This window comes from Trematomus bernacchii, unplaced genomic scaffold (assembly GCF_902827165.1).
Source record: "Trematomus bernacchii unplaced genomic scaffold, fTreBer1.1, whole genome shotgun sequence".
NCBI lineage: Eukaryota > Metazoa > Chordata > Actinopteri > Perciformes > Nototheniidae > Trematomus > Trematomus bernacchii.
In genome coordinates, this window is record NW_022988025.1 from 23308 (window position 1) to 40000 (window position 16693).

General features: G+C 41.4%; 2 protein-coding genes across 2 annotated transcripts in view; one reads left to right on the top strand and one right to left on the bottom strand.

The window, feature by feature from the left end:
• The first annotated feature begins 1480 nt into the window (after nt 1–1480).
• On the top strand, nt 1481–3499 carry LOC117472273 (gamma-crystallin M3-like). The gene is made up of 2 exons (XM_034117443.1): nt 1481–1756; nt 3201–3499. Exons 1-2 carry the CDS (start codon nt 1481–1483, stop codon nt 3474–3476), a joined length of 552 nt encoding a protein of 183 aa, XP_033973334.1. The 3' UTR covers nt 3477–3499.
• Nucleotides 3500–13140: 9641 nt separating this feature from the next.
• Nucleotides 13141–16693, bottom strand: part of LOC117472274 (reversion-inducing cysteine-rich protein with Kazal motifs-like) — a gene marked incomplete at its 5' end in the record, with an annotated part of 13739 nt that continues 10186 nt past the window's right edge. The window contains 1 exon segment of the mRNA XM_034117444.1: nt 13141–14674. Coding sequence (XP_033973335.1) covers nt 14462–14674 — 213 coding nt within the window.

Sequence of the window (16693 nt, forward strand, 5' to 3'; positions counted from 1 at the left end):
AGCTATTACAGAGAGAGGGGGAATATGCTAACTAGAGAGAGACGCTTTGATTCAAACTCACAGAGTGAATTACACGGGAGGCAGGGCATGAATAATTATACCGTGATTCACAGAAGACTTCTCCCTCACATGAGGCTGCTTTAAATCAGCGTTTCAGGCACAAAGAGGTCAAATTAAACCACATTAAAACTCACTGTAAGTCCTTTCTTCTGCTCTCATTCATCGTCCTATAAGCGCCTCCGGTTCCTCTTGTGACACAAGAAAAAGTTCCAGTAAATACTTTATATTTCTTGGAACAAATGGATATTTCCACAGGCGCTAAAGCTTTAGTTAATTGTATGAATATGTGAGGAAAAATGTCAATTCTGAATTAAATACGGCCAGAAACAGGGCTCACTTAAAGGTGGGTTTGAGAAACCGGCTCGAGATACACTTGTTGATATATTCCATGGAATGCTCTTAACATCCAGATAGCAATGAATATCTGAAGTGCTTTGACAAAAAATCCATAAAAAAATATCATCTGTGGAAGCTGTAGTACTGTAAAAAGCACGACCAATCATCTGAGCCGGCCCGGCTAAAATAACTGGATGGCCTACCTGCCTGTCAGCCTTCCATCTGTGCACAAACTTATCTGGTGCCCTCATTGGTCATGTGCGCGTTCGTGTGTGTTGGAGGAGGGGCTCTGTGAGGAAGTGGCAGATTTTCTCCGGTTGTGTATTTTCAAATTCTAGCGATCTCGAGCCGGTTTCTCAAACTTACCTACCCCACCTTTAAAGCCTTAATTGGATCTGAATTAGTTTAGTGTTTTATTATTTGTTTCCAGTTGTAGATGCGTAAATGAATATGTGCGTGCCACACCAACAGATGTGCAATTTAAGCTTTATTTTTATTACAATTTGTTAACGTTACCGGCTCCTTTGACACTTTTATATGTTCACTAACTTTTTTAAATGAAGCCACTTATTTATTTTTACTTTAAATGACATGTTTTATTCTTTGAAACAAAGGGATATTTTCACAGCTCTCTCCTTTAATTTAAAAACAGCACGTTTTATTTTACACAGCATTTGTTCTGTACTTTAGTTTGTGTTTATGATATAGTTTTCATAATAACCTCTATTTTTGGTCGTTTTCTGTCAATGATTGACAACGGAAAGATCTAACAGAAAATCAATCAAATAAAATATACATATTGATTTATATATTTTCTCTCCAGTGGAACAACAGGATATTTCCACAGGTGCTAAAGTCACACGTCTCTACGCTCTGCGCTCACACAGATCAACACAAACACCCCCTCTTGTTCTCTGGACCTTTGTGAATTGTTCCCTATTCACTGCATTGTCTCTCTAACAAAACCAGTAAAAGGGGTTTTTCTAAAGACTGCTCCAATGGTCGTTGCTGAGTCAGGGCTTCTTTACTCCTATAAAAGCTAACGGCAGCAGCAGGAAGGTACAGAACAACATCAACAGCAAACATGAGCAACTCCGGCATGAACATGAGGGGAAAGATCGTCTTCTATGAGGAGAAGAACTTCCAGGGTCGTTCCTATGAGTGCATGAGCGATTGCTCCGATATGACCTCTAACCTGAGCAGGTGCCACTCCTGCAAGGTGGAGAGCGGCTGCTTCATGGTGTACGACCGCTCCAACTACATGGGCAACCAGTCCTTCATGAGGAGGGGAGAGTACTCCGACTACCAGAGCATGATGGGAATGAGGGACTGCATCAAGTCCTGCCGCATGATCCCCATGGTAGGTGTTGATTAGAGGAATCTGTGGAGAGATGCAGGGGTTCTGTAGAAGAAATCTGGAGATTAGCATCAAAACTGGACACATGGCAATAGGAAAAGAACCTCTGTGTCAAACAAGGCCAACGTTAGCCTCTTTTAGCTTAGCGGTGGTGACGTGAAGTCATGTGACCGTGCTGTAGTTCCTTTATAGCCCAACGTTAGCCGCCTTTAGCTTAGCGGTGGTGACGTGAAGTCATGTGACCGTGCTGTAGTTCCTTTATAGCCCAACATTAGCCTCCTTTAGCTTAGCGGTGGTGACGTGAAGTCATGTGACCGTGCTGTAGTTCCTTTATAGCCCAACATTAGCCACCTTTAGCTTAGCGGTGGTGACGTGAAGTCATGTGACCGTGCTGTAGTTCCTTTATAGCCCAACATTAGCCACCTTTAGCTTAGCGGTGGTGACGTGAAGTCATGTGACCGTGCTGTAGTTCCTTTATAGCCCAACATTAGCCACCTTTAGCTTAGCGGTGGTGACGTGAAGTCATGTGACCGTGCTGTAGTTCCTTTATAGCCCAACATTAGCCACCTTCAGCTTAGCGGTGGTGACGTGAAGTCATGTGACCGTGCTGTAGTTCCTTTATAGCCCAACATTAGCCAGCTTTAGCTTAGCGGTGGTGACGTGAAGTCATGTGACCGTGCTGTAGTTCCTTTATAGCCCAACATTAGCCACCTTTAGCTTAGCGGTGGTGACGTGAAGTCATGTGACCGTGCTGTAGTTCCTTTATAGCCCAACATTAGCCTCCTTTAGCTTAGCGGTGGTGACGTGAAGTCATGTGACCGTGCTGTAGTTCCTTTATAGCCCAACATTAGCCACCTTTAGCTTAGCGGTGGTGATGTGAAGTCATGTGACAGTGCTGTAGTTCCTTTATAGCCCAACATTAGCCTCCTTTAGCTTAGCGGTGGTGACGTGAAGTCATGTGACCGTGCTGTAGTTCCTTTATAGCCCAACATTAGCCACCTTTAGCTTAGCGGTGGTGACGTGAAGTCATGTGACCGTGCTGTAGTTCCTTTATAGCCCAACATTAGCCTCCTTTAGCTTAGCGGTGGTGACGTGAAGTCATGTGACCGTGCTGTAGTTCCTTTATAGCCCAACATTAGCCTCCTTTAGCTTAGCGGTGGTGACGTGAAGTCATGTGACCGTGCTGTAGTTCCTTTATAGCCCAACATTAGCCTCCTTTAGCTTAGCGGTGGTGACGTGAAGTCATGTGACCGTGCTGTAGTTCCTTTATAGCCCAACATTAGCCACCTTTAGCTTAGCGGTGGTGACGTGAAGTCATGTGACCGTGCTGTAGTTCCTTTATAGCCCAACATTAGCCACCTTTAGCTATGTAACGCCTGTCTTTCTGACTCTTTCCTCCCCACACATGCCTCCCCACTAACCTGATGTTCCTCTCTTGGTACCACAGCACCGTGGTCAGTACAGAATGAAGATCTACGAGAGGGAGAACTACGGAGGCCAGAGCTACGAGCTGATGGACGACTGTGATAACATCATGGAGCGTTACAGGATGAACGACTGCATGTCCTGCCAGGTGATGGACGGACACTGGCTGATGTACGAGCAGCCCAGCTTCAGAGGTCAGATGATGTACGTCAGGCCTGGAGAGTATCGCAGCTTCAAGGACATGGGCATGAGCGGACAGAAGTTCATGAGCATGAAGCGCATCGTGGACTCCTGCTAACTGTTTAACTCAATGTACTTCATTCATAGCACTTAATAAAGTCACTTCTGCACTATACCTCCAGAAACATGTGTGCTTTGTCATCCAGAACACCCTGCATGATGGTACGTTGAGTTTAGTATAGTAAGATAAGAGCGACCCTTTTTACTAAAAACGACAAGTGTGTGAGCTCGATGTGAACATAGCAGAGGTTTGTCAGTGTGTAAAGGTCGGCTGATGGTTTGTTCAGACATGTGATTGATTTGAGCTGCAGGTAGAGAAGAGGATGATGGAGCTGTTGCCATGACAGCTCAGTTTTAATCTGCAATAACAGCGTGTCTGCCAGGTAAAAGCCTCTCTGCAGCGTCTCCGTTTATTACAAACAGCAGATAATTACCACAGCAACATATCGAGCTCTTCTATCGGAGTGATGGCACCCAAAGAGCCGGCACACTGTGTTCCTGTCCAATCAGAAAGCAATTAGACAGCAGAGAGCATCGCTGCAACGAGGAGAACCAGAAGCTACTGGGTTTGTTTTCTTCCAACAGAGACAAGCCGATAAGAAGAGCTCTGATACTGGGATCTCAGCACTTTTTAAAAAACAATGCAATCTGAGCCATCAGCATGTTTCCTGCCACACGCACGCACACACACACACACACACACACACACACACACACACACACACACACACACACACACACACACACACACACATACACCACACACACACACACACACACACACAGGCAGACACACACACACACACACACACACACAGGCAGACACGCACGCACGCACGCACGCACGCACGCACGCACGCACGCACGCACGCACGCACGCACGCACGCACGCACGCACGCACGCACGCACGCACGCACACACACACACACACACACACACACACACACACACACACACACACACACACACTTGTTGCCTCTTTTGAATGACGAATACACACTACCGCCGCCTGCTGGTAAGGAGAGTTATTGCCACTCACGCATGCGCAGTTCGTACGTGCTACTTGGCCGTCGGCTGAAGTCTTTGCGGTGTGTTCCAGTGAGACACATGGCCAAGACACAGGAGACGTGAGGCGACGTGAGGCGACGTGAGGCGACGTGAGGCGACGTTCCGTCAGGACGTGTTCTTTGGTGTTCTTTGGTGTCAGTTTGGTGTGTAAGGATCTTAAGGCGTCTCTTTTGGAAATGCTAAAGGGGTACCGTGCTAATTTTATGGGGCTTTTCCTGCATTTAACATCCCTGAATACAGGTGGAAATATTGGTGAAATAACGGGCTTTGTCAGAGTTGCTTTGGTCCTTTTTCATCATTTTTAGAGGACATGACATTGACTTACATTGATTTCCTCGTTTCCTTCCTGCAGCAGATGGCTCCTGATGTTTCCATTAACACTCAGTCACCTGCAGGGGAACAGGTGGAGAGAGGAAGACTCCAGATGTTGGAGGAAGAGTTCGGAGACGAGGTTAATGGCTCCTCAGGGAAGAGGAGGAACTGTGAAACAGCAAATAAGACATCTGAGTAATGAGAGCGCTAATGTAGGAGAGGAGGGAGTCATCAACACAGACTGTCTCCTGTGAAGAGGTGCAGGGATGAGAATCTGTTGCTAACAAGAGTCTAAATGAGACGACTAAACCTCTTCCCACGTTAGAAAGGAAGCTTTATAGATGTAGCATGCAGCTAACAGCTGATATCTTTCAAGTTTATTAAAAAAGGGAGGTGTGTTTGAGCCAGAAACTTGACAGATTAATCCGTTAAATATCATCAGAACTCAACAATTGCCCCACGATAAGATGCTAACGGATCTGATAAAAACAGATCTGATAAAAACTGATCCAGATTTGAACACTGTCCTGACGTCAGGACGGTGGCGCTACGGCTATTGGGCCAACTCTCCACCAATCAGGGGAATGTGGGGTTGGGCCACGGCCGGCCATTGCCGTTCGAAAGTGCTGGAGACGCTGTAGTACATATGCCAGGCCTGTAAGTGGCGCTGTAGTCTGCCACAAAAGCAGCGAAGAAGACTTCCCGCCCATAGTTACCATGGTTACCCTTCTGTTTATTCTCCGCTGTGGCTTTCTTTCTCCCTCCCCGAGGCAAGCGTTTGCTCCCGCTGCTTTAATTCAATGCAATCCCTCCCCGTCGAGGCAAGCACTGTAATTCTCTCCGGTTAGTCCACCAGCAGATGACAAACACCCACCTCTCCGCCTCTTCCAAGGAACGAGGGGACCGTGCGGCAGAGTTTCAGTTTCAGTTTCTTTCGCCGGTCAAGATGTCCGTTAAAGTTTAAATCTTCCGGACACAATTAGAAAAGTGCCGGTCAAAGGTCTTCTTTGTTATTTATTGAGCTTTAAAACAAATGAATAACGACTCTATATAATAAAACACGGAGGACGGAGATCTCTTTTTCTCCCCCTCTTCTGACAGCCCAGCAGCTGATCAGAGCACGTCTCCCCTCTCCTGCAGGGGGGCGTGGTCAGCAGAATCAGACCCGTAGACAGCAAACAGCACATAGAGCGAAATGAGGCATGGCTAAAATGCATGATCTGTTTGGTATTTTGAAAACAGAGATGTATAAATATACCTTATATAGGTATGGCCCTACAATATATCATTTGAAGATAGCATGATAGGTCCACTTTAAGAGGAGCAATATATGGTAGGGTTTAAACCCAGTAGAAGACCTCACTGACAGCTGGATCCATTACAAATCATCAATAACTCCACAATTGCCACAGCATAACATGCTAATAACGTTAGCTAGCATAGCGCGTTAGCAAACTAAATGAGACAACTAAACCTCACCCTACGTTAGCAAGGAAGCTATGAGCGGTGTGCAGATGTAGCATGCAGCTAACAGCAGATATCTTTAGAGTTTATTTAAAAAGGGGGGATTGTTTTTACAGCTAGAAACCTAATGTTTGACAATGATTGAATCAAGTAGAAGACCTGATAGCTGAATCTGTTAAATATCATCAGAAACTCCACAATTTCCCAACGATAAGAAAAGAAAGCATTTAGCGGTGTGCAGATGTAGCATGCAGCTAACAGCAGATATCTTTAGTTTAATGAAGGGTGGGTTGTTTTTACAGCTAGAAACGTAATGTGTGATGTTGGATTAGGATTGAATCCAGTAGTAGATCTCACTGACAGCTGGATCCATAAACAATCATCTTAAACTCCACAATGTCCACACGATGCTAATAACGTTAGGTAGCATAGCATTTTAGCAACTAAAGACAGTGTGAAGCCAGGGTTGCCAACTCTCACGCATCTGGCGTGTGACACACGCTTTCACTCTCAATCTCACGCTCTCACGCTGCCCAAACTATTCTCACGCCAAAAACAAGAATACGAAGACTAGAAACGGTTTTGAAAACTTTTGTCACGTAGTGATCGTCTTCTCAATAGAACATCTTTGATAATGTCTTCTGGCCAATCAGAATCACGATAACGGCGTGGTGTTGTTGCAGGAAGTCCCGACGGAGAATACTTTTGCTGTAGTACATCTCTATACATCGATACAACATTACGTGTTGATAGAAATCAACACGTAATGAAATAAGACCCCACGGTTTGATGATTGATAGGTGTGTGGGCTGTCTTTCATTTTGACACACAGAACAATGGGGGCTATCCACCCTTATCCACAATGTAAAGTAATTCACACAGCCTCTTCCCTCTTCTCTCTGTGAGGAGCAGCAGGTTCAGCTTTCAGAACAAAGTAACAAAAAAATAATATGGCATTCATTTTTTTAAATGTGTAGTAATAGATTTATTTATTTTTCTTCTCAAGAGAGTACCAGAATGTTTATTTTATGTTAGGATTTTAAAAAATCTCCTGGGGGAGAATCCCCCCAGACCCCCCTGCAGGGGTTGGGTTTTCAGCATGTCAACTCTTTCACCTGTTGCAGGATTGGCTCCAGGTCGCCCTTTTTATTTACTACAAGACAAATGTGCCTTTTTATTTCATACAGTTCAATTTGGATTGAGACAGGGAAATAATCTAAACCTCACGCGTGGCGTTTCACTGTCGGGGGGAGCGTGTATGTAATTACATTGCAAATACTGATTTAAGCCCCACCACTGTATGGGTTAGCCCTACCATAGATTACCCAACAAAAATACTCTGGAGCGCATGCGCAGATCTAAGATCCAGTAGAAATGATAAAAAAGTAAAAGTCTGCTGCTTATTGTTCTACTAGGCCAACATAGAGTCAAAGAGTACAGTATATGAGAGTGAGAGTGTGTTAATTAATATATTTGGCAGTTTGGAGTAAGTCTGTAGATTTGTTTGTGTGTGTGTGTTTCATGTATAGGCCTCTCACGATAATTAATTTTGTTGGATACATTTTCCCGGAAATTATTGCGATAAATGATAATATTGTCGGCACCGTTGTATGACCATTTTAGACCACTGACATAATGATAATATATAATAATAATTCAAGTACATCCTTTCAAACTGCTAGTCACATCCTCATGTAAATGGAAATTTATCGAGGTCAGAAAAGTTATCGAGTTCATTTTTATTTATCGTATGATAAGTCAATTAATTGCTTATCGCGACAGGCACACAATAAAACAGTGGAAACAAACATGTTTGACTTTCATTAGTGAATGAAACTGTGTGCCCTTTATAGTCTGTGTCCATTATTGTGTATTTGTATATATTGTATATATATCCTATATATATGCTAAGGTCCCGCTGCTGACACGATAGCAGTCATGTCGTGCGCATATGTGTAATTAAACCGAATTAAACCCATGATATCACAATCTCACTCCAGCCAGGTACCCAAAGTTGGCAACCCTGGTGAAGCTAGCCATGATGAGAGTGTTATCTCTCACGGCATTTCGTGTTATTAGTCACGAAATTAATGTAATCTATTGATTCGTGTTCACCAACACGATTTTCACCTTTTTTTCGTGTCACACAGAACGATTTTAAATGCAATGTATTTCTATTGGTAGTATGTTTCGTGCCTGCAACACATGTTTTTGTAAAAACATGTTCTTACTCAATATCTTACCCTAAGCCTAACCCTATCCCTTTTATTTTAAATTGTATAATGTCTGAGTTTTTTTGCCGTCAGTGAGGAAAAGAAATGGCTCAGAGCCTCAGAATACTGACATCTGTATTTTATGTCATCTTTTTTTCCTTCTAATTTGTTATTATTTACATTGCTTTTAAAATCGTTCTGTGTGACACGAAACAAATGGCGAAATTGTGTTGGTGAACACGAATCAATAGATTAATTTTGTGACTATAACACGAAATGCCGTGAGACTGTGTTGCATCTCTAAACTGAAACCAGCTGTAAGTCTGGTATAAAACTCTGAAAGTTTTGACTCTGATTGCAGTGAAACAGATAAACTTCAGGTTGTTTGGGGACGCGTCCTCGATGATCTCTGAGTGTTTTTATCTTCCTGACTCAGATTCAGACTCTTCAGAAACAGATTTCTGTAACTCTGAGAAACCAAGGCCGCTCAGAGATTACTGATCAGGTTTCCTCATCTGTATTTATTATATAGCACATTCCTCAGGGCTTATCAGTGGCCTTCATGCAGTTTGAGGAATAACATCTGTGAGAAACGATTTATTAATGAATGAGATGTGAGATTGTGTTGAGGAGAGAGGAAAGGCACCATGTGACCTTAAATCCAGAAGATCTCTATCTCTGCTCTGCAGTTCAGCTTTGAGGGGGTTATTATTACATTCTGCTCACAAATGATCAAACCGTTGCACATTTAACTGCGATTCACTCAATGTTGGTTGGTTGTAAGATAAGGTTTTATCATATTTTGTGGAAAAGTGCTGTATTTTGTTACTGAGAAATGTAATATATGGCAAAATGTGGGAACAGAGGCTTTTTAACGACACAATTCAGCAGATTATTACAAAAATAAGCCGTTGTTATTACATTTGATTGAGTCATCAGGCTGTATAACACGGTGTCACTGCTTCTCCACTGGGTATTTCTAGACACATTTGCACATTAAAGGTCATTTTGGTTTATTTGAACTTTAGTAAATGTTGGTTAGTTGTAACATAAAGCTTGCATTTGTAAGGTTCAGCGTTTACAAGCTAGTATTACAAAATAAGCCTTGGTTATCTCACAATAAATGGAAATGATGGCTAACATTTAACCTAGTTATTAGGCTATCAAATGTGGATTCATAGCTTTGTAAACATAACAGCCTGGTCTTGTTTAACAGCATTAAAACTGCGACTGAGCAGCCATTTAACTAAAAATCTCTTTTGCAGCAACTTATCGTGTGTTTTTAGTCTGATAGGTAGGTGTTGAAATACAGAGTAAAGACTCCGAGCTGATCTGGACTCTGAACGTTACAGAGAGAGAAACAGTGATTCTGTGGAGAGGATTATCTCTGCAAACATGCACTCTGCTCTGTTTGCTTTACTGAAGTCCTCTCTTTACCCAAACTCTGCTGCTCAATATTCAGAACATCCTCAGAAACACACAGAAACAGAAACAGAGCTGTACATTATTTATATCAGACTGCAATATCTCAATAAACACTGCACTCCTCCAGCTCCTCCTGAAGCTTCAGACTCTCAGGAACTTTTATACAAACAATACAACTTCTCAGAAAAACACATTATACTCAAGTTTATACTCACTGTATACACACTGTACACACACTGTATACTCACTGTACACACTGTATACTCACTGTACACACACTTTAAACACAATGTATACTCTCTGTATACTCACTACTAACTGTATACTCTCTACTCACTGTATACACACTGTATACTCACTACTGACTGTATACACACTGTATACTCTCTACTCACTGTATACACACTGTATATTCACTACTACACAATGTATACTCACTACTGACTGTATACACACTGTATACTCTCTGTATACTCACTACACACTGTATACTCACTACTAACTGTATACTCTCTGTATACTCACTACTAACTGTATACTCTCTGTATATTCACTACTACACACTGTATACTCACTACTGACTGTATACACACTGTATACTCACTACTGACTGTATACACACTGTATACTCACTACTGACTGTATACACACTGTATACTCTCTACTCACTGTATACACACTGTATATTCACTACTACACACTGTATACTCACTACTAACTGTATACACACTGTATACTCTCTGTATACTCACTACACACTGTATACTCACTACTAACTGTATACACACTGTATACTCTCTGTATACTCACTACTAACTGTATACACAATGTATACTCACTACTGACTGTATACACACTGTATAATCTCTACTCACTGTATACACACTGTATATTCACTACTACACAATGTATACTCACTACTGACTGTATACACACTGTATACTCTCTGTATACTCACTACACACTGTATACTCACTAACTGTATACTCTCTGTATATTCACTACTACACACTGTATACTCACTACTCACTGTATACTCACTACTCACTGTATACTCTCTGTATATTCACTACTACACACTGTATACTCACTACTCACTGTATACACACTGTATACTAACTGTATACTCACTGTATACTCACTGTATACACACTGTATACTCAGCTTTAAGTCATACTTTGTGTGCACAGTGTTGTATTTCTTTATACCTGACCAGTCTCCACTCTGTAAATGCATTATTAGTGTTGCCCCAGCAGTCAGTCTGAATATAAAGTATGGAGCTCTGAAGCTGATCTGGAGTCAGTCTGAATATAAAGTATGGAGCTCTGAAGCTGATCTGGAGTCAGTCTGAATATGAAGTATGGAGCTCTGAAGCTGATCTGGAGTCAGTCTGAATATGAAGTATGGAGCTCTGAAGCTGATCTGGAGTCAGTCTGAATATGAAGTATGGAGCTCTGAAGCTGATCTGGAGTCAGTCTGAATATGAAGTATGGAGCTCTGAAGCTGATCTGGAGTCAGTCTGAATATGAAGTATGGAGCTCTGAAGCTGATCTGGAGTCAGTCTGAATATGAAGTATGGAGCTCTGAAGCTGATCTGGAGTCAGTCTGAATATGAAGTATGGAGCTCTGAAGCTGATCTGGAGTCAGTCTGAATATAAAGTATGGAGCTCTGAAGCTGATCTGGAGTCAGTCTGAATATAAAGTATGGAGCTCTGAAGCTGATCTGGGGTCAGTCTGAATATAAAGTATGGAGCTCTGAAGCTGATCTGGAGTCAGTCTGAATATAAAGTATGGAGCTCTGAAGCTGATCTGGGGTCAGTCTGAATATGAAGTATGGAGCTCTGAAGCTGATCTGGAGTCAGTCTGAATATAAAGTATGGAGCTCTGAAGCTGATCTGGAGTCAGTCTGAATATAAAGTATGGAGCTCTGAAGCTGATCTGGAGTCAGTCTGAATATAAAGTATGGAGCTCTGAAGCTGATCTGGAGTCAGTCTGAATATGAAGTATGGAGCTCTGAAGCTGATCTGGAGTCAGTCTGAATATAAAGTATGGAGCTCTGAAGCTGATCTGGAGTCAGTCTGAATATAAAGTATGGAGGCTCTGAAGCTGATCTGGAGTCAGTCTGAATATGAAGTACGGAGGGTACATGGCTGAATTCAGATCTGAAGGCTGATCTGGAGTCAGTCTGAAAACGTCTCGTAGCAGTGTGTGAAAGAAACAGAGAGACACGTTGGTATGGTATTGCTTTTTTATATTTCATGAAATATGCACCCTGTTTTCTTCAAATTCTTATTAAAATTCATGGCACTTTGACAGAGTCGAACACTGATGATGGGAAGAAAATAACATTCATTTCAAACCATGAGGAACAACGTGAGAAATCAACAGGAGGAGCTAGCTTCATGCTAACTAATCATATGAATAGTTTAGCATTTTGTTAGATCTGCTGATTGGATTTCTTTCTGTGAGTCAGACGAGAAAGTGGAGACAAAGCTAATGTCTGTGCGTTAAATATGGAGACATGAAGTGTGTAGCTTAGCTTAGCTTAGCTTAGCTTAGCATAAAGACTGTAAACGGGGGGAACAGCTAGCGTAGCTCTTTCGACAAACAGGATGACCAGTTGTAGGAAAAAGTTATCATAGTGTTTGAGGGCTCTTAACACTGTGAAGGTGATTTTAAGATACACAGTATTCAGATATCTGTGTATATAAACATATTTATTCCTCATTTAAATGATGCAACAGCTACAACGTTAGCGCTGATCGACTACATGACTCAGCTATTTCTCCATTTTGATGATTTTATTGCAATAAAATCACAGCAAAAGATGCTTGTTTTAGGTTTTAGTCGCTGTAATGAACCAGAGGGTACACAAAGGGTCTGAACAGGAAGTCATATATAATAGATATTAAGAGTGTTTCATTTATGGACTTTTAGCCTCCAACATGTAGCTTTAGATAAAGCATTACCCTGTAGGCTCAGACATCAGATCAATATCCATCTGATCGTCTCGATCACAGAAAGAAAGATGTTATATTCTTCCTTCTTTAGGTTTTTACAACATAAACACAGAGACACACAACAATACAAATAATAACAATTATATAGAAGTAATACTGAAGGAGGAGCTGCCTATAGCACAGTAATACTGTTAGAGAGGGCAGACACACACACGCACGCACACACACACGCACGCACACACACACACACACACACACACACACACACACACACACACACACACACACACACACACACACACACACACACACACACACACACACACACACACCTTAATATATAACATTATTGCATTTCATTATTACTTCATATACGACACAAGGCATAGTGAGATCCACCCAGAGAGGATTGTGGGTAGTGATTGTCCTTAGTTAGCAAATGGCTTCTGGTTCTGAAGCGTCCCTTTAATACTGAGAGAAAACACTGACTGAGCTTTATATCACACGTGGTGCTCATAAAACACACCAAATACCTCATTTATGTACTTTCACTGCAACTAACGAGTACTTTTATTACCAATTTATCAATAAATGTCCAAATATATTCACTTTCATTTGATATAAAGCAGAACTCTTCAGATTGGAGAGGCTGGGAACAGCATGTAAACACTTTTTTATGCAGTAAAAAGCTTAATTATGAGTAATAGATTATAGTCTAATTACTGCAGGTCCGTTTTACTGCAGATTTTAAGCGTTTTTTAAGAAAAAACAGTATAATATTAAAACAAATGTGAAGAAATACAATGATTTGGCATGTAAAGGAGGCACATATAAGTCATTATTCAATATGTTGTCTTCATAATCATCTTGTTTTCCATTAGTTATTATTAACAAAGAATCAAATTGATAAAAAATGAAGGATATTCTTATCTTTTGGAGCTGAACTGAGATCAAAAGTAGGAAATCCATCAGAAAATATTCATAGATTGTCATGCATGAAGGTCCTTATATATAATATATTAAATATAATAACATATAAATGACTGTTTATGAACACCACATCAGATAAAGTGTCACCAGGTCTTTGTTTTTGGAGGAAAGCCTCGTAACACGTCCTTCATTATCGACTTCATCTCCTGTGCCCATGAGCAAGGCACTAACACTGTGAGGCTCAAACACTGAAGGTCCAAATACACACATCTTATTACATGTAAATACAAAAAGCATTAATAATACAGGCTGGAAAAAAGCATCACTTGTAAAAAATTAAATCAGACTTCCAGGAATTAGTCTGCACCGACGACTCCTATCTCTGTGTGAAAGAGGGAATTCTGGGTAATAAGTCAGATGGGATGTGTTGACCTCGTCTGATTCCAAGAATCCAATCAGACACACACACACACACACACACACACACACACACACACACACACACTGGGGAAAAACCCCGTGAGTAACACTGTTCGCACGGAAAGCTTTTCAAAATAAAAGCTTTTCCACCGGCTGATTGTCGATAGGAATGATTGTCGAGAGTTCCTCCCCTCACACACACACACACACACACACACACACACACACACACACACACACCTGTGAGGCCTCAGAGGGGGGGTATACCTGCGATGAGGAGGCCCAGGAGGAGGATGAGCACTGGGGGGAGAGAGGAGGAGGGCGCGCCCCCGGAGGAGTACGTGGAGGAGGTGCTGACCTCAGAGGACAGGAAGGCAGACAGAGGGACGTGAGAGATCAGCGTGGGACTCGCATAATTAATGAGGGAGTCGATCTTCTCCGCCTCCTTGTTGCACGCCTCGATCTGAAAACACACACACACACACACACACACACACGCACGCACGCACGCACCACCACACACACACGCACGCACGCACGCACGCACGCACACACACACACACACACACACACACACACACACACACACACACACACAACACACACACACACACACACACACACACACACACACACACACACACACACACACACACACACACACCACTCAGTACAGGGATGTCCTGTTGGTCCCTGAAGGCAGCATCTCATAATAATAAAATGCCATTACTGTTGTGATATAACAGATAACAGGATGTATGTCAATGGCTTACAGTTTTAGACTCACACTGTACATTTTACATTTATATTTAATATAATATTCCATTCCTCACACACTTAATGTTTATATAATATCCTGCTATATATTTAGTTTACTGTAAATTTGTACTTCCACATGTATATTTTCTACTTTTTGAATGCTATTATTATTCCTCGCCACTAGTTTGAGTGACGCGAGTAAACACTCAGACACACACTTAGCCCAGTGCATTGTGGGATACCTATTCTTCACGGTCTCAGGGCTGTTGTTTGTGTTTCTGAGAGTTTAATGAGTGCTTTCTGAATAAAGAAACTTAGTTTGATGGGAAATAACTTCAGGTGCAGATGCAGCAGCTGTTGCTAGGTAACAGTAAAACTAAGAGCCTTCATCAGACCTTCATGTGTTTCTGTTTCCATCCAATAATACCAAGGTCGCTCTGACCTTCATTAGAGCCATAATGTTTCATTCTAAACTACAGCTCCTCTTTTCACCCTCTGTCTGAAACCAGAGCTGCTCTGATTGGTCAACAGCTTAGAGATGTCCCGCCCCCTTAGCCTATCACGTACAGTACAATGTGTTGGAGGAAAAAGTGAGAATTTGAGATAAAAAATAAATAAATTCAGAATTTCGAATTTTTCCAAAAAGCCCGAATTTTTCCCAAAAAGTCAACGAAGTCAAAAATGTAAACATTTCTATGTCTCTGCATTTCTATCTGGACAGGGAAAAACACAGTCATGGTAAAAAGGAGGGGTATAATCTGTGAAATGCAGATATTATATGAAATCACAGAGAAACCATCAAAAGGTCCTTAAAGGGACATACAACTGTCTTTTTTCAGGTGCATTTCCTTGCCTTTCTGTCATGTTGCTTAATGTGAAGAGAAACACACAGATGTTCTGTCTGAATATACCTGTATTACACCCTGCTTTGAGACCCTCAGTTTCTCAGTGAAGACATGCTTTAGAGGTTTAGAGGCAACACACACAATCTGCATGGTGTTTTGCAGAAAGACAGAAACATATCATGAGTTAGGGCTGTGCAATTAATCGTTTTTTAATCGCAATTACGATTTTGACCTGCCACAATTACGAAAACAACATAATCGAAAAAAACAATTATTTTGCTTTGCTAGGTTGTGACACTGCAACATGTTTGATCTAATTAATTTTGGTCTCATTTATTTGTATTTATATATGTTTAGTAGCTTGGGGAAGTGCGCTCCAAAATATTTGTAGATCTTGTTTATTGGTATTTATTATTTTGATATTATTTATTTAAATATATCATTTATTTTATTTATTTTTGTATTGGTTTTTCAGTTGAATTAAACGTTCAGGGTAATCAACAGTTAAAAAGATACTGTTCAAATTATTATTTGTATTTGTTTTAAAGTTCAATAAATGGATGTTTTCAAAGTCAATGAATAATCGTATTTAATAATCGTGATATCAATTATTGACCAAAAATAATCGTGATTATGATTTTTGCCATAATCGCACAGCCCTATCACGAGTCCTTGAAGACAATAACTAAGGTCTGTTCTGATCTCAGCTGTTATTTATAATCTCTGCTCTTTAGAGAAACTCTCTGTACGGTCACTGATTCTGTGAGGGACACGGAGACCGAAGACCGGAAAGGAAGCATCTGCAGCTCAGACCTCATTTCTATACGGCGTTATTACGGACACTGACAGATGCAACAACGACTCAGAAGTCACTCAGA